Source organism: Thermobia domestica, chromosome 12 (assembly GCF_964235325.1).
Source record: "Thermobia domestica chromosome 12, izTheDome1.hap1.1, whole genome shotgun sequence".
Lineage (NCBI taxonomy): Eukaryota > Metazoa > Arthropoda > Insecta > Zygentoma > Lepismatidae > Thermobia > Thermobia domestica.
The window spans coordinates 227,571,016-227,598,461 of NC_137465.1; the positions used below are offsets into that span (position 1 = coordinate 227,571,016).

General features: G+C 34.7%; 1 protein-coding gene across 2 annotated transcripts in view; it reads right to left on the reverse strand.

Annotated features, from left to right (window-relative positions):
* snu (ABC-type transporter snustorr) overlaps positions 1–27,446 on the reverse strand; it is a 370,795-nt gene that overhangs the window by 70,099 nt on the left and 273,250 nt on the right. For both annotated transcript variants that reach the window (XM_081734791.1, XM_081734792.1), the window contains exon 3: positions 7,847–8,006. In XM_081734791.1, the coding sequence (XP_081590917.1) occupies positions 7,847–8,006 (160 nt within the window). The remainder of the gene's footprint in view (positions 1–7,846; positions 8,007–27,446) is intronic.

A 27,446-nucleotide genomic window follows, 5' to 3' on the forward strand; every position in this document is an offset into this window, starting at 1 on the left:
AAGGAAGGACTTTAGGAAATCTGATGTGAAAGAGTGTGAAATGGGGGAATGTAATTTTTATTATAATACTATGTAAGGTACCCCCTATCTTGGCATCTCTGATGGTTAGATACATGCAAAATTAGTATTTAGACCTTTCATTTAAAATAATTAAACATGTACGTATTTGACATTTTTTGATATTTGAACTAGCAAGGAAGAAAAAGGTGTTGGTATGGTTCATTAAGATCTCCATACGAGGTGTTCGAATTTTGCACGAGACTCCAGATTGAGATGAATTTGACGTGAAAGGCGCAGAATCACAAACGCAAAACATTGACCACAGTAACACGGCGGGGAGGGGGCATTTCTAGTAATTAAATAATAATGGAAATCTTTAACGTCCCATGATTATGCCCGTTAGGCTAAGGGAGACAGTTAATTAAAGCAAGTGAATGATGATGGAAGAATTGGTGGAATGAGAAAGTGGGAGGAAACGGGAATATCCCGATAAAACCCATAGACACTATGTTGTCCGCCATATACTTATATGACCGGGCCGGAGATTGAACCAGGTACCCCACGCATGAGAGATAAACTCTCTACCATTGAACCACTGTACGCGCTCATAAATAATGATGAAACGTAAAGAAATATGATAACTTGAGACTATCGAAATAACCCATGCATACGACTGCATCTCTACTGGTTGCGTAAACGTCCTGACATCGATCTCGAGACTCACAGTTCTAATGATAAGTAGTAGGATTATACCACTGAACTATTGCGGCTCCAGTCAATGCATATAACATATTTTTTGCAAAAGTATTTATGATGTAAAAGCGAATGATTTCTTTTTTCTATCCTCGAAATTACTCGTGTAATATTTCATTGACACTTGGAAAGTAAGTTAAGTGTTTACCGATTTTTAAAACTAAAAGTGTTATTTCTAATATCGAAAATTATCACTGTGTGTTTACGTATGTTAAGGCAATTTTTGATCGTACAATATCTCTACGTAGTTTTTTTCTGTGCTTTCGTGTATGCATATATTTATCATGCGTGTCTTTCGTGGACTGGTTTCATACCCTATGGAACCGCCGATTTCTTTTATATTTACACAGTATTGTCGTGTAACTGGGAGACTACCTGAAGTAAGAAATCGTGTCTAGAATTCCAGAAAGCTCTCCTCGCTGGTTTAGTGGCTAGAGAGCACGCTTTTGATGAACGGGGCCCCAGGTGCGATTTCCAGTGGAGAAGCATTTGAACGCATTACTTTGGTTCGGATTCCAACGTAAACTGTAAGTCGACATGTCATACAGCTTCGATTCTTAAAAAACGCGCTACAACGAAACTAAGAAACTATAACCCAGCTCAAATTTCTTGACATTTGGTGAAAGCCAATGGCGCGTAAGAGCGACGTTGTCAGATTTTATTTTCTTTCGTGTAGAAGTACAACGTGAAACGTTTCTTTCGTGAAATACAGATGGAAGAACGAAGTCAACGCTTCAAGTCGGGAAGGTGAAAGAATAAACACTGGTTTAGGTTGAAGAAGAAACAATCTTATAATAAAATAATGAACCACTGTACGTAGAATCATGCTTTTCTCCCCTAATTACTTAGAAACGATTTTCCTTTTTTCCTAAACATACAGTAACATTCTATTAACAAAGACATTTTAGACGGCAAATAATATTTCTCCCAAGTATCCAGTATTAGACAACTTTCATTGGGTATTGCAAAGAAGAGGGCGCCCTTAAATGTCAAGAGATATGAGCCAGACTGTAGGATGTCAGGAATAATTGTGTTTAGAGTCAAGCGGTGACTGGATTCATACCAATGGCGGCTCGAAAGGGAAGTGACATCGGCCCAAGAATCAGGGCATTGCGTAAGTTTTCTTCCTTTAGCTTGTAACGATAAAACTAGTTTCCTCATGTGACTTCCCTCCCGAGCCTCCACTGACATACAGTTAAAAAAAATGTTCACGAGATGCTGGACATAGCCCTGTCAGATATAACTACTGTATAAAGGAAATTAACGAGCCGCCTCTATACATTGCTACCTTGAACGGCAATAGACAAAACACAAGCAGTGGAAAGAAGACGCCTTGTTTTATATCCATAACAATGAAAGCAATGCGTTATTACTTCACCAGTTCCAGCAATCCTCAAGAAAGAATGAAAAAGAAAGTGGAATGTATATACGCACGCATGCAAGTTGATCAGACAGGAATATTTTGCTTATGTCAACGACTAAGATGACATCATCACAATAACAGGAAGTGTTCATTACACTTCACAGCTGATAAATACAAAAATATTCTCATTACTGTTTGGTATGTAGCCCTACACAACATCGAAACGAACATCAAATTTCCGTTATCAAAATATGACTATTAACCTCTCAATAATAAATCCACAACAGGAAGTAAATATATCAGATCATATTATCGAAGGCTCTTCAAAATCTTTTCCATTTCAAAAATTCAGAGACTACGGTGGAGACACTCGGCCGAAAAAGTGTAAAAGCATTTTCAGGTCAGCCAACCTGAGTGAAGTTTTCCTGGTCTTTTCTCGTTCACACCAGGCAAATGTGTTAGGAAATATGTTAATTAACCTTCAAAACGGGGGCTTTTGAAATGCATGAAACTTTTTAAAACTGCAATGATTTACATTTGTTTTAAAGAGTTTATATAACTTAAACTTAGTTAATCAAACCTAATATCTCCTCTCCGAGTGGACTGAAAGACATGAAACAGAAACCATTGCTCTCTGCTTGCTTAATATTTTATTTTAGAAAAAAAAATGCGTCACACGTTTTCGCATAAACTGTTAATAGGTTAATGCTGACAAAATTAGAATATTCGAAAAGGAGTTATTTCATTTCTTTACCGTAATCTTTGAAACAACATATACATATTTATGGGTCACCCTGTTGAAACAGTTTTAGGGACTTCTAATGTGCCACTAAACTGAAATTGAACCTAGCACATTACAAGAATTTGCAAAGTGACAACTCGAGTTTCGATCTGTATCTCCGGATGTTGAAACTGGGATTTGATCCGTATCATATGATCTTAAAACTTAAAATCTAAGAAAAATTTTCTCATAGATATTAGTAAGCAACCGAATTGATCTCATATATGCTTTCCAGTTTGCTAAATATAGAAACATAAGTTTCATTGTGATCAATAATTTAGATTAAATATGCGGCTCTAATTTAATCAAAGCTTCGGATCGACATGTATATTGCAAATTTCAACTATATTGTATTTGTCTCTGATATGCAATTAAGACGATAGATGAGAAACAATACTGTATGATTTGAATTATGAATAAATCGAATGTCTATTATGTTAGTTTTGGAAACAGCCTCTAGAGAATCTAATGGTAATTAATATGATAAAATATGGATACTTTAGTGTAGTAAAATGATATGCTATGATTATGGATGTACAGGGTGGCCGAAAAGTAGGTATACAGTCCTAGAAAGTATGATATTTTAGTTTATTAAGGTAATTAGTTTATTTGCTTCTGCCTGTTCCAAGCTTAAGGTATGAGTGAAGAGAGCTAAGTCACTACCTGAATGGATAACAATAAGAAAATTATATAAAATGTCATGAGCAGGTCAGTACGGGACTGTAGACTTACTTTTGGGCCACCCTGTATAATGAATATTAAAAGATAATAATAATAATAATAATAATAATAATAATAATAATAATAATAATAATAATAATAATAATAATAATAATAATAATAATAAAGGAACATGTTCTACTGTAAAACAATAATATAGAAAAGAGTCTTCAAAAATTATAAGGAATTCGATTAAAGGGCAAGTAAGCACTCAAATGTTGTCTTGTATATACCTATACTCCATAATCAGATTGACAATTCATAAGTTGATTATGTATTCACCAATTCTACGTATGTATATATGAAATGGTGTAATCCTGTCCTTTACTGGGGCTTTCTCATCAGTACACCGAATCTCAAATCTGTTTACAATTGAAGAAAATTATATGAAATCTTTAAGTTTTACGTCCCACGATTATGCCGGTTAGGCTAAAGGAGACGGTGATGATGAGAGATGAGTGGAATGGTGGAATGAAGAAAGTGGGAGGAAACGGGAGAACCCCGAGAAAACCCATGCACACGATGTTTGTCCACCACAATGTCCACACGGCGCGAGCTGGGATTGAACCAGGGACCCCAAGCACCGGAGGTGAACGCTCTACCACCGAGCCACCGCGGCCCCTCGTGTTTACAATGGAATATGTACACTCATGTCCAAAATTATTGTCGCATGTCTATAAATATGTTGTTGTAAGAATATAATTTGATAATGAATTTGCCCGGTATTTCTTATAATGTTAGTATGTGTATAATTGGCAAGGACATATATATGGCAAATTTCATGTCAATAGAGCAGTAAATATGAACAATAAAACGAAAAGTAAACTTTCTTGTCCATTTAGCAACATTTTGTTTTACTCATTCTAATTTTCGTATTTATAATTATTTTCCTATGAAATTTACCACAAATATGTATTTCCCGATTATACAGAGTATCAGAATTAAAAGTACCATGCATAATTATTATCAAATTATTTTCTTACAAGAAGACAGTTATACATATGTGACAATCATTTTGGACATGAGTGTACCTCTGTGAGTAGGTGTGTTTCAGGCTTTTCATGAAAAGGTGATGAAAACATATGTACGGAGTATGGCGTCGTATGGACATGAGGCATGAACTCCAGGAAAATACGAAAAAACGGAGAATAAAAGTCTTGGAGATGTAATGCTATAGAAGGATGTTGAAAATGAGATGGGTGGGTTAGGTTTAAGTGAAAGATATTGGAAATTGTTGGAAAATAGAGGAGTACAGTGAATAATATTTTGGAAAGAAGATATAAAATGATTGGACACATTGTGAAACATGCAGGAATCGCACTATTAGCAATGGACGGAACGACAGAAGAAAAACTATCTAGAGAAAAATCACAATTGAAACATACGGACTAAATAACAGAAGATGTAGGGGAAAAAAGTCAACATGAAAATGAAAAGTGTGGCTCAAGATACGGAAAACTAGAAAGTAGCTTCAAACCAATCGAGATCTGAGAACATTCTCACTATATTTTTATCGTAATAGAACAAGAAAAATGTGCCATGAGCGACTATTAAATACTAATCCTACAATCATTGTTACTTTTCCATTTTATTAATTACAGGTGAAAAGAAATGTCTAACGCACTACTTAAAAAACAAGGAAATTTGTAGTACAAAACTGGAAGATAAACGATTTTAAATCCAAATATCTTATAAGCCAGAAACTTCCATAACACGAAAACACAATGATTTTGAAAGAGCAGCAAGTTAAGTATTGCTTAAGTAAGAAAAAATCTAATTAAAAAGCCGGTGATGTGTATATTAATAAATGCACAGCATTTTAAATATAGTTTATATTAAAATATTGTTGTTTTTCTACAATATATTAGAATATTTCATAATTTCATTAGAATTTATTACTGGATATTGTGACCATGATATTGTACTACAATACAGTCACTACAGAGAAGACATAATTTGACAGAACAATACACTAAAACTTTTAAATGTAGCAAAGAATGTAAATATTTACAATGGCATGTATGTACGAACAAAACAATTCATTAAAATGTTACGTAAAAATTCTTACAGTACGTTAGATGTGAAATGTGTTAGATTTGTTTTTTGTATTTTCTTTAAATTATATTGTCCATAAGAAATGTTTTAGAGGGAACTATCCATCGTAGTCCGTAATAGACGGTTGGTTATTACTGTGCTAAGCATGAAATCTTTAGACGCAAATGTAAAGCTGTGCGATATATATATGAGTAATTTTAAATACACGTGCTACATAATTATGTGAATTTTCTCTGAAAGCAACTGAATATAAAATCCAGGAAAATGATTCAACCATTCCATAACAGTGTATTGTTAAGATTACGTGAGTTCCTTGCATAAAGACAATTTCTAGCTTGCTTGTCATAACATAGCTAAGCGGAGCCACTATTTTAGTCAGTCAGGGATAGGGTGGCCAGATTCGTTCCCCTGTGCTTCTTAAGGGATAGGCCTAACTGCTAAGAAAAACTGGTTGAGAATAACACTATACAAAAAAAAAACTGTGTAATAATGGATCAGTAGTCGTTTGTATACGTCCATTAATAATCCTTCCATATAAAGCACTCTGACGTCCTATAGTCAAGCAATCAAAACATTGACAATGGATTTGCATATTAAAGTGTTGGTAAATCAAAACGTTAGAAGTTTTGTTTTAGAGATGTGACATTGAATCAATATCAAAAAGAATTTCTTGATGCCTCAAAGTTTGGTTCTACGGGCGGACCAAAATGATAACTCTATTAAGCCTACTTCCGATTTCAGTAGAAGGATACAGGCCAAAATAGAAGCTATTCCTGAGACACAGAGTCCATACTGAAACCGAAAGTGTATATATAGCCACGCAAAAATAATTCTAATATAAAACATAGGTTTATAATTAAAATTTGTAAACTTTTTATTGATTCATAAAATGTACAGGTTAGGGTTATGCATGGAGTAGCATATCTGATAAATGGTCTCCACAGCTTTGCTGGGACATATGCACTATCTTTTTATTTAATTTTTTCATGAGCTTTATGCATAAATATGGCTGAATTTCGTTAACATAACACTCAATTTCCCCTTTGAAGACATAGATGGTCGTGAGCTTGTTGACATTGCCAATCTTCATTATTTTTAAAAATATTGCTCAACAATAAAAACGCATTGTTGTTTCATGTAGTGCTGCGTTTTTAATAACCCTGAAGTGTTAGCTGTCACACTTTTCTCTTTGGCAACACCTTACCGCATAAATGGCGCAGGATTCAAATCTTGTGCGTATATATTCTCAATCGAAGAATGAGAGCGGAGATAGATATTGTTGTAAGGATCCTGAATCCTATTTTTTTTTGTTTTTTTTTTTTTTTTGGCTTCTTTTTGCCGTTTTTATTCTGATACTTGTCGACAGACACACGAAAGGTCAAAAACAATACTAATCCATGTGTGCACTCGTGCAGACGTATTTACAACTTCTCTTTGAATAGTAATTAGATTTAGTGACATTTGGGTATAGAATACATTAGCTACATGCAACGGCAAAGTAGCAAGCTTATTGTAGAAAAAGTGGTGTAGAAAAGAAGAAAAAAGAAATAAAATTGATACAACTCAAAGAAGAAATATCCTGACGGATCTGAAGGAAGACGTTTGGAAAGAAAATAGTTTGTTCGCAAATAGAAAAACACGAATAGCTACAACAGATACTGGAAAAAAACTATCATTTATCCCCTTACATTATAATTATGTTGCTTGTCCCTAACACTACTATTCTTTTTTTTCTTTTCAAGGACACACTTTGTTTTTCTTTGGAACTATTAGTAAAACCTTTTTCCTTCGATATCCAGAGGCGTCATTTGGGTAGAGCAGTATGGAGCAATTGCCCATTTGAGTTTGAGAAACACATACTTTCTTCAAAAAAAAAAAAAAAAAAAAAAAAAAAAAATGAAATTACTCCACTGTCGTCACCCTCTATGTAACTTTTCTTTTTGTCGTCATTTTTTTAAGAAAGAACAATGATATTATCATTTGTTTTTAAATGTAAAATGAATAATTAGAAATAAGAAAAATGTATTATATCAGTGTCTTCACAGAACCATTAGCTGATAACTATTGTTTTAGAGAAGTGCATGCAAATGATTCAACTTCTCAGAACACAGTAACATACTTTTAATGGTAATGCATATTCTAATTACAGAGGTCAGTGTTAATTAATGTGTTACCTGTGGCATGTAGCCGACCCTTTTTCCCGGAACGCCACTGACTCTACTTCCAGGCTTCCCTCCAAGCACCCAGATCTCTCCTGTGTCTAATCTTCTGCGACCAACGATACAACTGAGCAGGGTGGTCTTTCCACAACCACTGGCTCCTAACAAACCGTAACTGAAATAAAAGCAAATAAACAATATAAATGTGATTGTTCACTAATATTTTAATGCATGTAAATTGACCCAGTGTATACACCATTTTAAAATTAAGATGTATGCTGTGTAAAGGAAACAAAATAATAAATAAATATACTAAACATAATCTAATTTCTCGAAAGTTAAAAAAAAGAAAAAACTTAAAATAACTACGGAAAAGGAATAAGTAATATCGTATTAACATTATCGTTCAGTTAAATTCAGTGTGACAATTTAATTACCAGGGTACATCTGCAACAAATGCCTTGTAGAGCTGTACACTGATTCGGTGTCACGCCTGGAGTGGTTCCCTCTTTCCGAAATAGCATTGAATACTTTTAGGGTAGAAAATGCTAACGAAACCGAAAACTTTTTTTTTTTTTTTTAATTCCGGTTCCGGACTCTAAATAAATGTTTCGTTTCGGTATGCTTCGGGAGGAAAACCAAAACAGTTCAACATATCAATTCTGTTCATGGGACAGAAAACTCTAAGGTGCTACGGAAAGAGACCAGAAAATAAATTTCGTTTGACATACCCGTATCGGCGGCGCCGTTTTCTGTATAACGTTGATGAGGGAATGGGGGACATCCTGGTATACGTATTTTGTTGCCAGATATCCAAGCATAGATCCACGTAAAAGTATTCAGATCCTGGGAGGTATCAGGCAAATTTTAGAATCCCTGAGCTCCAATGTTTCCCTCTCAGGATTGGAGTCCGTAACCGGTACTAGGACCAAAAACCATTTTTATCAGAAAATCTCTTTAGATTTTATACCTGGGTATTTTTTGAGGGGGAAGGGGCGGTTCCGATTCCAGATCCAAAACCCAACAGAACCCCCTTACCGCTATCGACTTTATTACTATGAACAACTCTGCTACTTTTATGACATTTTGCGGGATATTAATGATGTCACGAAGAAATCCCGTTCAGAGTAGTATTTAATTTTCCAAATTGTTAGAAATTACAGGAGGGAAGTCAGGTTAATAAGCAGGATGGTCTAACTCCATAATCGATTTGATAGTAGCGATAATCTCACTGTGCGTCCGCTTTGAAGTCAAAGTTCACACTCATTTGCAATAACCAACTGCTCTGTAATTCCGGAAATTGCAATGCCACAGTAGTATTCAGTACAACTATATAAAGGAACAGTAGCCGTAATCGAAATACTTCTTTATATCTTAAGAATTATATTTAAGACGCAAACCAACTTTTTTCTTCATACGAGAAGGATGTTAATCTCCAAGAAAATTTACAGACAAATTAAGCAAAACTGAGTTACTAGAAATTAAAAATAAAGTAATTAGTACATGGCAAATTTGTTACAGCCTTAACATTTCTTTATTTTTCGTTTGTTAAAAGCTTAACTATAGGCCTAAATAAAAAAGAAAAGCAAGGCATCTCAGCATTACTAATTAGAAAGCACGTCTTACTAATTATAGATATAATAGTAATGTTCAATAAATATTTACAACACTCAAAAAAATATAGTTACGTAACTTTATAAATGGGTTAACATTGGCAAATACTTTGAAAAGTTTAAGATTTTTTTTTTTTTCTTATATCTGTAGCTTTTTCTTTAAATACTTGAAATTGTAAATGCTCTCTTAATGAATTGGCCATTTTTAAGATTACATTAAAAGAACAAATCAAAATAATTAGTGAATATGTAATTTACAGATAACAACAAATTTACTTACATAATACTAATAAACCTTATTTATTATATTAATATACTTTATTTCATCTTACATAATTAAAACTAAAATTATTTTATATAAAATTCCAGTATAAGACAAAATGATTTTAAAATACAATTTATCTCTTGTAGATATTCCCAGTTATTAAAAAAAAAAGAAAACATTCTGCAAATTAAATTACTTTTTCACTATGACTCATATTAACTGTTAGACTAACTTCTAAAGACTTTCTACTCTGAAAAAATTGTTGTCATGATTAAATCATAGAACTTAGATATATTGATAATAATATCATTTATATTGGAAAATTATATTTATAAATGATTATTTGCATTTTATAGCATGTTTTATGATTAAAAATGCACATTATACTAGTGTTCCAATTTTCCTTATCATGCAGTTCTGAATGTCTTTTAATATTAGCGTTATTTTTAAGTTAAAAAGTTCAGTCGAGAGTAAATATTACTTCCAAGTCAATTTATGATGAAATGACTTTTAAGTGCTTTTAAGTTGTGCTAAGAGACGTTTAGTCCAGTTGTAGAGATGCACATGCTCAGATTTTGCAATTGAAGGAGTTAAATAGAGTCTGAGGGCACCAATTAGCTGTGGTTATTCATTCCGTTTATCTTAAGAGGCTTCATCCCGGCGAAATTAAAATACCGCTTATTTTACAGTAATTATGTTTTCAAATAGATAAAAGATAATCAAAATGTGGAACAAGAGCATCCTAGACAATATAATTTTACATGAGATACCGTTATCACGACTCACTTATCTGCTTTCAATTTCAAGCTATTTTGAAAATCGGCATTTATTTTCGCGTTTCTAAACGGCTGAAAACGAAAAGCCACTAGGTGACTTGTAATAACGGTACCTTACGCAAAATAATATTGTCTAGGGCGCTTTTGTTTCACATTTCAATTATCTTTTATCTATTTGAAGATACCAGATAATTACTGTAAAATTAGCGGTATTTTAATTTCGGCGGGATGAGGTCTCTTAAGGAAAAAAATATAAATGTCCACCTCTTGAATTGAAGTGAATTACAGTCACTTCGTAAAATACATTGCACATGTGAAAGCTGAGGTTATCTCTTAATTATTGACACTTCTTCACAATCAGAGGCACGGCGGCCCAGTAGTAGAACCCTTACTTCTGGCGCACTGAGAAAAATCCGTTCTCCGGACAGCGGTATATTGTACAAATATACGGAATCTATATGTTTACTACAGAAATCAGTACGAAGCATATGTTATCCATATGCTACATAGGCACTGCCCTTACATGTTACGTCTTGCCGTTGCGGGATGTCTGATATCTAACAGTCTTTCTTATATATATACACATATGTATGTTACCTGCGTCAGCTATATGCTATATATATATGTCCATTTGTATGTGAGATCCTGACTGCGTATATTGTTTCATACGGAAAGTACGTATAGATGAAACTCTTATGCAGAAAGTATTTCAGTTATACGTTTGTTGTACGTTAAGTCCAGAAACTACAGGATTTACAAATGTAACATACTATTTTACGTACGCCACATACATTTTTTCTCAGTGTGTGTGGAGTCCTTGGTTCGATACCCGGCCAAGTAAGTTTATGGTGGACAACATCGTGTTCTTGGTTTTTCACGGAGTACTTCCGTTTCCTTCCACTTTCTCATTCCACCAATTCTTCCATCATCATTTATTCACTTACTTTCATCATCGTCTCCTTTAGCCTAAAGAGCATAATCGTGGGATGTTAAACTGAAAGACTTCATTTTACTTCTTCACAGTTATCTTAAATTAACTTTTTTATTGCAACATTGCGATTTTATGGAGCAAGAGAAAATCTCCTCTCGAGCATATTTTTAACAAAAGCTTACTTAAAGTATGTGTTATTTATATTTTAGTCGGAGTTTGTTAATTAACCAAAATCTAGGAAATGCAAATAAGTCTCCGGACCATTCTACGGAACAAAAGAAAAAAATTTCGTTTGTTAACTGCATGAGGGCTACTGCAAGCAAACTAAACGGTGTGACAAACATCTTGGCATTTGAAGGCGGCGCTCCGAGTTCCCTTTAAATGCTGCTAGCAAATGAGATGCCAGCGGTATTGCCACTTTTATTTTGTACACATCCACGTCTATCGTCTGCCACCTGATCGCGCTATAGTTCGTCTGCTTAGCCATAGCCACACCTCTTAGCACTCGGCAACGTCGCGTCAGAGCTTGCGTTTTATTCGTTTAGCTGAAAATGTTTGTCACAGGCTTTAGTACTGATAACCACTGTTCGAGATATGAACTACATTTATTCTAGTCTTTCATGAATATGCAAGAGTCTGGATAAAAGGTTGTATTCAATTCTCAAGCATTTAATATTGTTGTAATTAACCGTATAGAGGCTGGACATATGTTAAATTAGGTAGTCGTCATTGAACATAGGCAAGAATGCAAATGTTAAGAACAATCAGATGAATAGAGGTGTGTGAAAAATGATTGCAAAATTTGATGCAAAACAACAAAGACGGCAAGTTACATAAGTAAAATTGCCAATTTAAGCTATTTCTCTGTTATACATGCCACCGGTATATATAATCTGGACACCACACGCTATTGTGCTAAATTTACTCTAAGCTGGAATAAAACCATATCTGGAGAAATAAACCCATAACAATGGAGAGAGAGTGTTTGACTTATGTAAGCAAATTAAGACATCCGCTTTATCGATACCGGCTTTTAGCTTAATTAAATACCCGTAACAATGAAGAAAGGAGATTTTCAACTGAGAAGTACAAAAACCAAGGAATCACACGATACAAACAAATGAAATGAATACGCGACATTGTACTTCGCTTTCTCTCACCTCATAAGCTATTTCAGCAGTAGATATGGTTGTGTAACCGTTGGCAATTTACTTTTCTTTCTTGAATCGCACCACTATCTACTAAAAATATCCATGTGTTTGACCCAAATATCTCAGCCACAACTATGATTAAATCTGCTATTATGTTAGCGGTAAACGAAACGCTTTATTTCACAAAGAACACTTTAAAAAAAATCATATTATCATTGCTCAAATTCGCGGTTGTCATTATTGTCGTGTTTCTCTGAAAATAAGATCTAACCAGAAAATAAACTCTAATATTTATTTAGATTGTCCTACTCCAAGAGTAAACCCAATCCCATGGATGTGCAAATTGGAACAGAGGGTAGGCCAATTATAGAGAATTTACTGGCGTATAGGACAATGTATAATACTTTTATAACAATCGAATGGCTATATTCAATGTAGAATACTAGCATCATAGGAACAGAAAAACTGTTACAACCGTACCAAAATATTTATTTCTTAAAGAAAAGCAGAAAAAAGTATATTTATTTATCATTTTAGTGGGAAATTTTATTCTTCATGTTCTGAATTAGTCACAATGTTCCATGGTACACCGTATATTTTAATACGGATGTTATTTTCTAATGTGGACATCAGTTATTTAAGAAATATTTTCAATTCAGTTTAAGATTATGTTAGAAGTATATTTTCAATAAGGGATCAGGCGGGCCGGATGAAAGGGTTCAGTGGGTCGGGACTCGGCCCGGGAGCCGGCTGTTGCACATGACTGTCCTACTCCAAACCTCCCCCCCCCAAAAAAAAAACATTTTGCACGTTTTTCGCAACACAAGATTTAGTAACAGTTGAGCTCTCAGCTGATAGGCAGAATGTTTCGTTAAAATGAACCCTAATCCGTCTTTTGGACAATAATATTAATTTCTACAGTCCTGTAATATAATAATAATAATAATAATAATAATAATAATAATAATAATAATAATAATAATAATAATAATAATAATAATTTTTACTAACTACCAAACGTAATACATGTATATTATGAAGTACGTAGAACATAATTATATCAAAATATATGTTTAGCATCCACGTTTGTTCTTATTCCTAAGTAAATTTAATTCTTGAACTCACAAGCGTCTTCAATTCAAAAGACCCTAGTTATTGGTTGAATTAGAGTGTAACTCCTGTTTTCAGAACGGAGACATATAAAATGTGGATCGTATAGGTTAACGTAATATCTAAACAACATGAGTATCCACTGGGATCCGAACCTGGGTCTCCCACTTCGAAGGCACGCATGGTAACCATATAGTCATGTGAGAGTAGTTTCAGAAAGATAGTTATACCTCGCTTAACAACATTAGAGAAATGCTTCCATTGACGAAATTTTGATTAATAAATGCCTAAAGAAGTTGCGTAGAGCAACCCATATTATACATTATTATTATTATATTATATTATATATAGGCCTATTATTATTATTATTATTATTATTATTATTATTATTATTATTATTATTATTATTATTATTATTATTATTATTATATTATTATTATTATTATTATTATTATTATTATTATTATTATTATTATTATTATTTGATGTGTGTATTCCCAAAACCTGAATATCTGCGACATGCCATCCAAAATCGGAGGAGAGAAATGTTAAGTTTTGAAATTCTGCTACGTACTTTTTATTTATCACATTTGTTTGGCATTTTGTTAACACTTTTCTTTTATTCACATTTTATCACTCCTGTTTAGAAACAGAACAATATACATAAAAGGAAAGCGCATTGTCTTAGCATGTACGTAAAATATTGCCAGGCATACATGGAAAAAGTATACTCTAGTTTTCCCACATTAGTACGCAAGATGTTACATCGCATTGCTGTTTCTTTTGCCGATTCTCATGCACGTGTACGAATATACACTCCCATCTTTATTTAGATTCCCACTTCAGTTTCAGACACAAAAACGGATACAAAAGATTTAAAAAAAAAAAAAAATCTGTGAGAAAATATCTAGCAGAGGAAAGTCACTGAAATTGAAACGTACCAAAAGATGACCTTGGCCTGCTTTTTTTATGAAGTACCTAATTATTGCGTATTTAAAAAATAAATAAATAAATAAATAAATAAATAAATAAATAAATAAATAAATGGTGATTGCGTTTCAGCAATAGTTACGAGTAAGCTAAAGATCATGTAAGTGTATTATTATTATTATTATTATTATTATTATTATTATTATTATTATTATTATTATTATTATTATTATTATTATTATTATTATTATTATTATTATTGAGTTTTTGTGTCGCGTCCTATGCAACATCGCGGGTATAAAAGGCAGGCTTTACTGTTTCTTCTATTATATTCTGACATTTTTAAACAAAATTATGTACGATGTAAAATAAGGAAGCAATAAATCAACGTTAATAATGGTGGGAACAAGAAAGAACTGAAGCCTACATCGGTATAATATATGCGGATAACGAATGAACACTTAAAATTTGGTGATTGTTTGGTCAGAATTTCTTAAGTAGGTGTAGAATGTTCTTTTTGGTGGAAGTTGGTGGACATAATTTTGAATTTGAAACCCCAAAAGTCATATCCTAACTTCAAAACGTTTTTTCAGCCACCACCCCTTCCCCAATACGATCTTTGTCGTTATACATAATGATACCAGTTACTCTGTATCTAAGAAAGCGTTTCCATTTTACAGAATCTTGTAGCTGTCATTAAAAAAAAATCTTGCAACCCGGTCTTTCTATTTACTGTTTACACATTACAACTTTCATAGCAAGAAAGATATCTCCACCCACGTAGCACTGCACTCTAGTGGACAAATAGTGAATCTCCTCATTAAAAACGTGTATTTTGGCGCATTTAGCCTCCCGTTCCGTTGTTTCGGAAGCGGCGAAACTGTTTTTTTCTTTATGTCAGCGAGAGGGCGATAGCAGGTAGCAAGCAAGACGACCCAGAAAGTAGCACATGGTATGACTCCTTGCAAGATAAAAAAAAATGTTGTATGTCTCTTTCAAGATTATGTTTACATGGAGAAATATATTAGGGTTTCAAGTTTTTTTTTTTTTTTTTGACAGCTACAAGTTTCATGTAAAATGGAAACGCGGTCTAATGTGTTGTCAGTGCATCGACTCCTAATACTAGATATTATGTCACTTCCTGGACCCGATTTAGCTATCTCTAACTTTAATTAGCTGTTCAGTTACCTCATGATGTTGGGTTAAACAGTTGGGTTGATTTTGAGTTTAACGTCCCTGTCAGCAGCGAGGCTATATGAGACGTGGAATCCGAACCACATGAGATCCAGCCGGAAATCGAATCTGAGTCTCCCACGCCAAAGACGCGTGCGCTAACCACTCAGCCACGAATGAGCTCTCGAGTTAAACAGAAAAAAAATTGCGGAACCGTGAATGGAACCAGAAAAAAGCTCTTTTTTCTTGTAAATAATGAAAATAATACTCGTAATAATAATAATAAACAAAACTAACTCTTACGCACTAAAACTATCAATCAAGTTAAAATAAAATGTAACACTTCATTTAATACAGTTGATATAGCAAATGTAATCAAACTTTTGGCATGAAAAATTCAAGGTTTTAAAAACTACAAGCAATGAATGGTGATATAGATTTATTTTTATTTTTTAAAAAAATACATACTGAATATTATTGAATCTCAATACTTAGAATAGAAACACTAATACTTACAAGAAATTTTTGTTTAGAGGAATTCAAAGTTTCGGGGCGGGAGAAGGTCGAATACTACAACATACTATGTCTATATAGTAATAAAGTCGTCTTATTCTCAGCGGTTAGCACACGCGTCTTTGGCGTGGGATACTTGGGTTCGATTCGCGGCAGAAGTTCACGTGGTTCGAATTCCACGTAAATCAGTAGGTCCCATCTCATATAGCCTCGCTACCGAAAGGGACGTTAAACTCAAAATCAATTAGTCTTATTCTCAGCTCAGAAGAACGATAAGTAATTGTTAAGAGTCGGCGGGACTCAAGTGATCTTGACAAATCGAAGATATCAGCCGTACAAAGTGTTTCCTTATTTTGGCAACAGATGGGGTTGTTGCTGAAATGCCGTCAAAGCAAATGGCACCCCTCCTTTTCCTTCTTTTCCCCTGCATGTGGTCAAAGTTGGACAGCGCAGGAGGGGGGTGGTTACGGCTGCAAATAAGACAGAAGAGTGAAATTCCTTGTTTTGGCTAAAAGAGAAACAGAACTGAAGAAAAAATAAAGAGGGACCAACATGATATCAGCCCTCAGCCCCGTGTCTAGAGAGCCACTCAAATATCTACAACGATCACAAACATACCATAAAGAACTAAAGCACTTGTCGCCTGTCTCTTCCTCAAAGGATTCTACCTATGGTAAATAATAGAATAGTGCGAGAAGAGTGATATAAAATGAAGAATCATGCCAATATTAAAAAAAAAGAAAAGAAAAGAAAAGAAAAGAAAAGAAAAGAAAAGAAAAGAAAAGAAAAAAGAAAACACGGGAGAGTCGATATTCTAATTTATTTAGAGCCTTCGTGGTTTTAAAAAAATGGAATTGAAAGGCAGAAAACCCAGTCAAAGATCTGAAATGTATTGACAATGTGACTCTTTTTTAGTGGAATCCATTTCCTTATTTTTATTTTATTTATTTTTTTCTCAAAATATGACCACTGGATTTACCCTCTCACCTTCACATTCGATACCAGTGGCCGACAATCCTGAGTTTTTCCTATCACAACAGGAAAGGGCCGCAATGTTACATTCAGCCTTGGGGACCGGCTTAGAAGGACAGGAGGGAGCATATGTCCCGCTTGATGTTGGTTTTTATTTGGGGAAATAGACCACTTCATTAATAATATAATTAAAAGATGTGTCACCTTCTTCAGGAAGGTACACTCATGTCCAAAATTATTGTCGCATATCTATAAATATATTGTTGTAGGAATATAATTTGATAACGAATTCATCCGGTATTTCTTATAATGTTAGTATGTGTACAATCGGCAGAGACATGTATGTGGCAAATTTCATGTCAAACGAGCAGTAAATAAGAACAATAAAACTTTCGTGTCCATTTAGCAACATTTTGTTTTACTCATTCTAATTTTCGTATTTATAAATATTTTCCTATGAAATTTACCACATATACATTTCCCAATTGTACACATAGTAAGTTATCAGTATTAAAAGTACCCAGCAAAATCATTATTATATTATACTCTTACAAGAAGATAGTTATAGATATGCGACAATCATTTTGGACATGAGTGTACAATGACGTAACAGGTGTTTGTTTCAAACATTGAATAAGTGTTCGTATAAATTGAACTTATTTCCTAACGTCATAGAACTAAGAACTGTTGCAGAGCGACGTAAGTTCGGTGACAATACAATATTCCATTGTTACTTTCATACTTTGCAATATATCTATTTATATTAAAAGCAAATTTTAATATGTTTTTTATTTTCAACTATTTTATCCTAAAATAAATACTAGCCTTTAACCAGCCCTTATTTCCCTGGTTGCATATCACTTTAGGATTTGGAAAATGTGTCCAACGAATAAAAAAATGATAAAACACCTTTTAAAGACATTCTATTGTTAATCAATTCGCAATAAAAAGTTAAAAATAATTTTGTTTATGCAAGACTAAATAAAAAGAATGGGGCGTGTTATTTTAAGAATTTATAAAGTAACTTGAAGCCTGTGTTAGAGTGCATCTCATTTTTTTTAAGTCATGCATAAACAAAATTGCTTTTTACTTTTAAGTGCGACTTGATTAATGAAAGAATTTCTTTAAAATGTTTATTATTATCTTTTTTATTATTGTTAATGTTTCCATCCTTGGCATAGGGTGTTTATTTTGGTAAGGTACCGTATGATGCGTTTCTATACTACTAGGGTATATTAAAATTTAGTTTCCTATGCGTTACTACATACATTAAAGAGCACTTTTTTTTTTTTTAAAAAAAAAAAAAAAGAATTACTGCCGAATATAGAGTGTTTCTCCGCTAATAAGAGGGAGACAGATTGAGGGTACCAAACACCCTTACCGTTGATTAAGAAATATTTAGGTGTCGACACTGATGAGCAACATCTACATTTGAATTTGGGTGTTTTATGGGCTTTAGACAATTGATTCAGACTGGGATACATGGGGGACGGAATGTTGGAAGCAAGTAGTCCAGTCCCTAGTTTGAATGCCTGGAATGAGTAAGGACTCTTCCCCCTTGGTAAAAGCTGCCAGAATTGGAAGCAATATCAAAGAAACACTGCTTCGAAAAGAGAGAGAGAAAACATGCATAAATAGATAGTCAGAGTCGGATTTAGGTTTAGTGGGGCCCCAAGCTGTTTAAGGTAATGGGGCCCTTTATGTGTCCAGATGAACATAGGCACCCTACATACAGAAATAAAGAAACTAGAGATAATTTAGGAAGCAGACTAACAGAAGGAGCCCCATTAATTACATGGAGCACCATGAATGTAGGCTACACAGTAGGAAGCACTTGCTACGTATATTAAATTTAATTTTTTTAAAATTTTCTTATATTGTAGAAATGTATATCCAGTTTTTCTTTAGATTTTGGAGCCCCCAAGAGAGCGGGGCCCTAAGCTATAGCTTGCTTATCTTATACGTAAATCCGGCACTGTAAATAGTATACATATACAGGTGCGGATCCAAGAGTGGCTATAGAGGCTATAGCCCCCCCCCCCCCCGACGCTCAGGTATACACTGGATAAAATGGGCTTCAATTATGTTTACTCTGGATAAACAGGCAAACTATGGTCCTCCCTTGGTCATATCCTGGATCCGCCACTGTATATATATATATATATATATATATATATATATATATATATATATATATATATATATATATATATCAAGGCCGGCCTTAGACCGATTGCTCCCAATCGGGCCCCGCGCTAGAGTCGTCTACTCTACTGTCCAGTCTCTAATCTACTCTCCAGTACCGTTTTAACAGTATATTAGGCTCAAAGCAAACAAGTGTGTTGTGGTCCCTATGACTAAATTTTGCTCCTAATACACGCCATTATGTGCGCGAGGCCCCCAGTCAAGTGAATCTGTTCTGCTACTCTCGGTTATCAAGTACACACAACAGCATATTACAATACAGGTATATCCATGGACTCCACAAGGGAAGGTATTGCATCTCCCTAACAAGTAAATGAATAGTTTATATTGCTTCCGGGCATAAGCAAATATTTTCTGAATTTAATGCTGCAGTAGTTTCTTTAGTTTTTTTATGTTTATAACTTCTGTTGTAAAAATAGATCTTATGTCTAGGGAGTATCTTACACACCTTAACACTCCCCTAAATTTCCTTACACGCATCCCTGGGCGTAAAAATATTGTTTTCTTTGAGTTAGTGTAAAAATGTATATCATTATTCTGGGTGCACACCCTTTTTATTTTGAACATCCCACTAAGTAAAAGTTCCTGGCGTTTTTACTGATTACGTCATGTGATACTACCGAGATGGTATCAAATAAATCAGCCTCAGTGCGAGCTCTTTGCATATCCTTTCTCTTATTATATTGTATTTATATTAAAAATTCAAAACCATAAGACAAACTTTGCCCTCTCCTGCAAAAAATCCCGTGGATTTTTTTCTTTTGAAAAATGAAGTCAGGAAAAACAAATGTATACTAGTTCATACTGAATAGGTGGCTGCTTATGAAGGTTTGTGTTCTAACTAGACCGGGAGAATCCAATGGAAAATATGTCATTCATCTGCAATCAGTTCCTTGAAGTTTGTAATCCTTTCATCACCATTTCATTTTGTCTACAGTCGATGACGATTTCAAGCTGATTATACCTTTCATAAGTAGCTACCTACGATGTTCTCACTAGCGTACATTAGGTTTCCCTGACTTCAATTGTTTTCAAAAAGATACAGCTGTTAAGGAATCTTTGAACCAACTAATTTATATCAATGTGTATTTCAGTATGTCTTACAAATATAAACTTATGGAAACATAGACTGCACCACTGTATTTCTCGTAAAATTTTACCCCAATTTGATATATTACATGCGACCGCCTTCCTATTAAAAAGAAAATAGAAGTTAAGTGAGACACAAGATAGCAGCCATGATAAGCATACCCTCAAATAGATGTCTACTTCCCCCGGTGTCGGTTAATGTGGTTTTGGTTTTCATCCGTTTACCCGTTTTACAAATAAAACGAAAATTTCAAATTTAAAACGCATTGTTATGGCTTGTTCTGGTCAGTCAGGTTTTTCGCCACTGCGGCCATCTTTATGGACAGAAGCACTTTAAATTTTGCTTACGCTCGTTTCTTGATATTCTACATTTCTCTGCCAAGTTGGCCAAGAAACTAAATTTCGACATCGATAAGTTCACTTGTAAGAGATGAAAACTATGAAATACTGGTACAGAACCTTCATTAAAAATTGCGAAGCGCAAGGGTGAAACATGTATTTTTAAATTCATTCACTGTATGTATTGACATTTGAGTTAGACCATATATATATATATATATATATATATATATCGGGTGTTGCAAAATAAGTGTTACAACGCTTGGGAGGTGACTCCTGCCACTGAGACAAGAAAAAAAGTTCTCTTGAACTTTCCGCTATCGGACATAGTTTCGGATCTACAACGTGCCGAAAGCGTGGGAAAATGACTTTTGGACGCCAATAGTTCGGAAACTATCCAATGTAAAGAGAGCGGGTAAAAAATTCACTGAAGAAGTCATACCTGCTGTATTGAATTTTGCATGTTTCACAATCCTATCATGCACGCGCAAGGGATTCCCCAAAGTAACGTAGGGATTCCCGGATAATCCGCCAAATGAAAATTGGTCTAAATTGATATGAATTGATAGGGTTTCTACCAGGTAACAATAATTCGTTTGTATTAAGTCGATATCTGCAACAAATACAAAATGACGGACACCTTCTTGCCCGTTGTGTGTGGTTGCATAATCGCCAGGTACGGATGCTGGCCAACAGTGACGTTCTGAGTATTAAGTGTATCGAATTTGTACTCAAATGCTGCAGAAAGACATTTGGAGTGTCGGTAAAGCACAACAGATGAAGGAGGGTGATCACATGTGTGGAAATACTTAACGAAAAATGCCCAGAAAAAATGTACTCATACTAAGTAAACGTGAGTTCAAAGCGTTGGAAATGTAAGGATTAGCATAAAGAACATGAAAGCCATTGCCAATTCACCAATAATATTCCCTTAAACCGATGCAATATGATCTGCACGGTTGCATACCAATAAGGGTGCAACAACTGAGGCCAAGTTAAATTGTGCAAGGGGACTCACAAAGAAACTGGGTAAACTAAAGGAATGTCACTAGTGGGATCGCATGGTCGATATTGAAATGTGGCCAGTGTGTGTGTTGATATCGACATGTAGTTAATGGACAAATGTCAACATGTCCCACTACTGCGAAGACACCGTCCCACGTGCGAAAAATAGGAAAATAACTACTCGGGTCTTGAATCTGAGGCCGTGGGCTCCCAGTAGGATTGGAAATTGCGACCACGCGATCGAAAGCGAGCGCTCTAGCCCTGAGGCTCGAGGAAGCCTCACTTTCTCTGTATTCATTTCTTTGAGGAGTACCCACTTTGTTTGGCAAGCGCTCTTGTACAGCCTCCCGACAAGCTTGTGTGTTTCATGTTATTACTCCTACTGCACAGTTGTAAACAATCAGAGTTTTAAGACGTTTCTTTCTATTTCTCATGTCGTTTTATTTTCCATATGTATGGTGTTCCAGCTGTAGTGTTATGTGTGCTAAATTGGTTCATTTTCATATTTGTATTGGCATGTGTACTGTGTATAAGACACGAATTTCTGGAGGTATTTTCCTATATTTTGAGTACACCGTATGTCCCAGAAGACGTGGGACATTATACAAGTTTGTTATTTTCATGCTCTATCAGAATTTGAACCATGGATTAAGAGAGTTATTTTCATATGTGTCGACTGTGGGAAATGTCCCAAACAAAGAGAGTCATTGATACAATCGTGTTCTAGTTACGTTCTACCTAAAAGTGCACCAGATGTAATAGCAGAATGCACAACGTTATTTTCCTAGTTTTTCCAGGTGAGACGGTGTCCCAGCAGTAGTGGGACATGTTGACATTTGTCCATTAACTACATGTCGATATCAACACACACATTGGCCACATTTCAATATCGACCATGCGATCCCACTAGTGGCATTCCTTTAGTTTACCCAGTTTCTTTGTGAGTCCCCTTGGACAATTTCAACTTGGCCTCAGTTGTTGCACCCTTATTGGTATGCAACCGTGCAGATCATATTGCATCGGTTTAAGGGAATATTATTGGTCAATTGGCAATGGCTTTCATGTTCTTTACGCTAATCCTTACATTTCCGACGCTTTGAACTCACGTTTACTTAGTATGAGTACATTTTTTCTGGGCATTTTTCGTTAAGTATTTCCACACATGTGATCACCCTGCTTCATCTGTTGTTCTTTACCGACACTCCAGATGTCTTTCTAGAGCATTTGAGTACAAATTCGATACACTTAATACTCAGAACGTCACTGTTGGCCAGCATCCGTACCTGGCGATTATGCAACCACACACAACGGGCAAGAAGGTGTCCGCCATTTTGTATTTGTTGCAGATATCGACTTAATACAAACGAATTATTGTTACCTGGTAGAAACCCTATCAATTCATATCAATTTAGACCAATTTTCATTTAGCGGATTATCCGGGAATCCCTACGTTACTTTGGGGAATCCCTTGCGCGTGCATGATAGGATTGTGAAACATGCAAAATTCAATACAGCAGGTATGACTTCTTCAGTGAATTTTTTACCCGCTCTCTTTACGTTGGATAGTTTCCGAACTATTGGCGTCCAAAAGTCATTTTCCCACGCTTTCGGCACGTTGTAGATCCGAAACTATGTCCGATAGCGGAAAGTTCAAGAGAACTTTTTTTCTTGTCTCAGTGGCAGGAGTCACCTCCCAAGCGTTGTAACACTTATTTTGCAACACCCGATATATATATATATATATATATATATATATATATATATATATATATATATATATATATATAGGCTCTACATACCTTGGTGCAAATTAGTTATAAACCCGGTGCCCCACAAAATGTTCCCAATCGGGCCCCGCACCACCTAAGGCCGGCCTTGATGTATATAATATGTGTGTGTGTCTTATTGTACGATGGAAGCTGATGAAAGAGCTCTATATTATTCTTGATTTTTTTTTTTTGGCAGGTAAACAAGGAATATTTCGGGGATTAATCTACCCTAAAGATTATAATAATGTATCTTATCTTTTCTCTTGCATGTATATTCTCAGTCCTGCAGGAAGTTTTCATTTCTTTCTTGGAATACATAAACGAAGACTGGTTCGGCTTCTCCTTCACAAATCTATGTCGAAAAGTTGACTTCCTAAATTACTTCTCATAGAAACCATCTAGAAATACACTGTACTGCTGAAACAGAAACCATCAACTAAAGAGGTCATAAATTTTGCCATTCCTCGTGTTTGAAGTTCCCGTTCTTCACAATGAGTTCCTTCCTCCCGCCCCTGTTAAGAAGTTCAAAGTAGGTCTTCAAAAGAACTGACTCCCGCTGAGAAGGAAAGTGGGATGAGGAATGACTATAGTGCCATCTAGCAGTTAGACGGCCAAGTACGTGAACACGAAAAAATCTGATTTCTGATTTCTGTAGATTCAATGATGAAGGATATAATTTCTCATCGATTGTGTAATGGATGTATTTGGAAACAGCGAAAAAATAGTACAGTAGCGCACAAATACAAAGATAGTACTCCATTCTCAAAAAAGTCCGAAGTTTTTAGCTCTTTTCCTTACTGTAAAAAAACAGAAGATTTTCCCCCCTAATTTTGATCATTTTCTTATGGGAATTTGGATTATAATTATCCGTATTTATAAGAAGAAAATATCAGGCACAGAGTTCAAATTGCACCTTTAAAATGAGATGCATCATATTGAGTGAGCTATTGAGACATTTTTGCAAAACAACGAAGTGAAACCATGATTTCCCTAAAAAATGATTGAGATCCCATGTTAAATTGAACACCAATATTCCGGCCGCTGTGGCTCACTCCTTCTCCCTCTTAAGGGGAAAGACTAGTAAATATTTTTGAAAAACTAATATTTTTTCTTTTGCCCGTTTTTCGTAAGTGGAAAGAGGTAATAAAGTGTAACTTACCACAATAATAGATAATGTTATTCTACACCCGAAAATACAAATCGGAAGAATTTTCAGTGTTGCCATCCATAGAAATTACAGTGTGACCAGAATTTGAATTACTCAAAAATGTAGGTAAAGGCAGCGAGTACAAAAATGAAGTCAACGGTAATTGATGACTTATCATGCTGTCTATGTTTCTTGTTTACTACTTTTTAAATAATGCTTCTATTTATTTTGTAATAACTTATTTATTTTGTAATAATTTATGTAAGGTTTATAAAATAAATAGAAATATTATTTTAAAACTTGAAATTTGTTTCGGCACGGCAATCAAATAAATTTCATATTATTAACCTTATACAACAAAGCTGCCATTTTATCAGAAAAAAATATTCACGGTAGAACACGACACATAGACGCAAATTCATATATATATATTATTGAATTTTTGCCATGCATAGTGAATATCTTTTCATCTGGAGTATTCTATGTTTCGTCCTTCACCCAACTTCCTCTGTATTAAGTTTTTATTTACAAAATAAATTATCACTCTCTTGTTGTTTGCTGTATAAAAGAGAGGCAGGAAGAAATATTAAGCAACAGAGAGATCCAAGAATTGGTAAAAATTAAATAGCTATTTTTTCCTCTTGTTTCATATGTTTGAATTTGTGTGTGTGTGTCTGTTATATACAAATTTCGTCAAGGATTTACCCAAAGTCGCTGGCAATGAAATTCTTCCCACTGTTGCGTCTCTCAAGGATTCCGACTAAAACCAGTCGTGATCTCTTATACAATCGGCCACTAGACGCTCGTTGGTCTTCAACACATTCTGAAGATTGGAACAAAAATTATGAATTGACCGTGCCACTTTTAAAATCAATGAAAGGACAATATAAACAGCTTTAAAAATGTCAATAAAACAATGAGAATACATAACAAGATTTATTTGCAACACGCAGGACACGCAAAACAGGAAACTTTGACCCAACAGGTAGGCTATTGATAAATTACAAACATTATAAGCTGTGCACGTGAAGGTCGCTAAACTTCTCAAGGATTTCTCCTGTTCTTTTGTATTGGTGGCCCATGACGTACAATTGGTCCGTTGCCAAAAATCATACGTTACGTGTTATTGAGTTTATAATGCAACTGTGTTTACATGGAAACAATTCTAATTTCTTCATGTTTAAGTTTTAGTTCTAATGTGGCTACCGACTTAAGACGGGCAAACAGAAACGCATTCTTTCACACAATTTCTTTTGTTATTCTGAACGACTTCAGCTATCAGTATGATTTTTTTTTTAAATATTTTTAAAGAACGTAATACCACATTCCGATAAATAGTTTGCTTAATTGTCTGCTGTCTTCCGAATTGAGCTTAAGTGATGCTAAACCAGAAGTAGAACTTAGAAGGAACAAATTGTTTTGTGATTACAACGAGAAAGAAAGACATCTTATCGTGGGACTTCAAACAAATATAATGTTAGAGCATTTCTCAGTCAACGAAAATATTGCACGAAACTATAAATAAACCTAAAGTTTTTTTTTTTTTTTTAAATAACTAATTAAATAAGAATTAGTTCCACTTGCGACTGCAGCGCACCAAGTGCCAGGGATTTGTACTTGAACTTTCGTTTCCTGGCAAAGATATTGAGTTTGTAATTGTGTAGTGGCATTTATAGGTCACGAAACATCACTTTCTCATGTCACGTTGCCAAGACATCAGCTCTCGTTTTTATTAGAACTTATTTTTTAGCCACTAATAACACACTATACAATTATATATTATTGTTTATGTGTTGTATTTCTCACATTTATTCGCAATTTAAGTCTGAACACGGAAGAACTTCTCCTATCTAATAAACTTTTTAAAAAAAAGTACGCATAATGATATACAAGAATCTGATTTATTTACTATTGAATAGTCTTAAAACGAAAGAATATCAACGGACATATACAAGCTGAATATCTCAGTATTATACCTATATTCCAGCTTCTTAATTACTAGCTTTTCTTATATTCTTAAACCATAGTAGAAATAAGCTGGCTGTCCTACTTTTGTTCGGAACCTAGTGTCTTCTCCTAGTCTACCTGTCAAATGCTATGCAGAAACGAACCTGCCTTCCAAAGAAACACGCAGCGAAGTATGTTCTTTAAGATTTTGAAGTTCGTTACCCCTGTGAGATAAGCAACACACATGACATCATGGGATTTTGGATCAACTAATATTGTAGGAGCAATTTATTTTAAGCTGTTGGTTACGAAGTTCGAAATGAAATGAAATCTTTTAAGTTGTAGACCCCACAGTTGTGCCTGCTAGGCTAAAGGAGACGGAGATGTTGAAAAATGAATGAAATGGTGGCATGAATAAAGTGGAAGGCAACGGGTGAACCCCGAGAAAACCAATGCACACGGTGTTTGTCCACCATAAAGCTCACATGGCGCAAGCTGGAATCGAACCAAGGACCTCAGGCACCAGAGGTGCATGCTCTGCCACTGAGCCACCGTGGTCCCCGGTTACAAAGTTTGAGTAATTCGCTCAACAATTATGCTCAGTCAACATTTGCACACTGATACAGGAGGACAAATACCTGTAATTTGTATATAACACATAAGCAAACAACTGATCAATA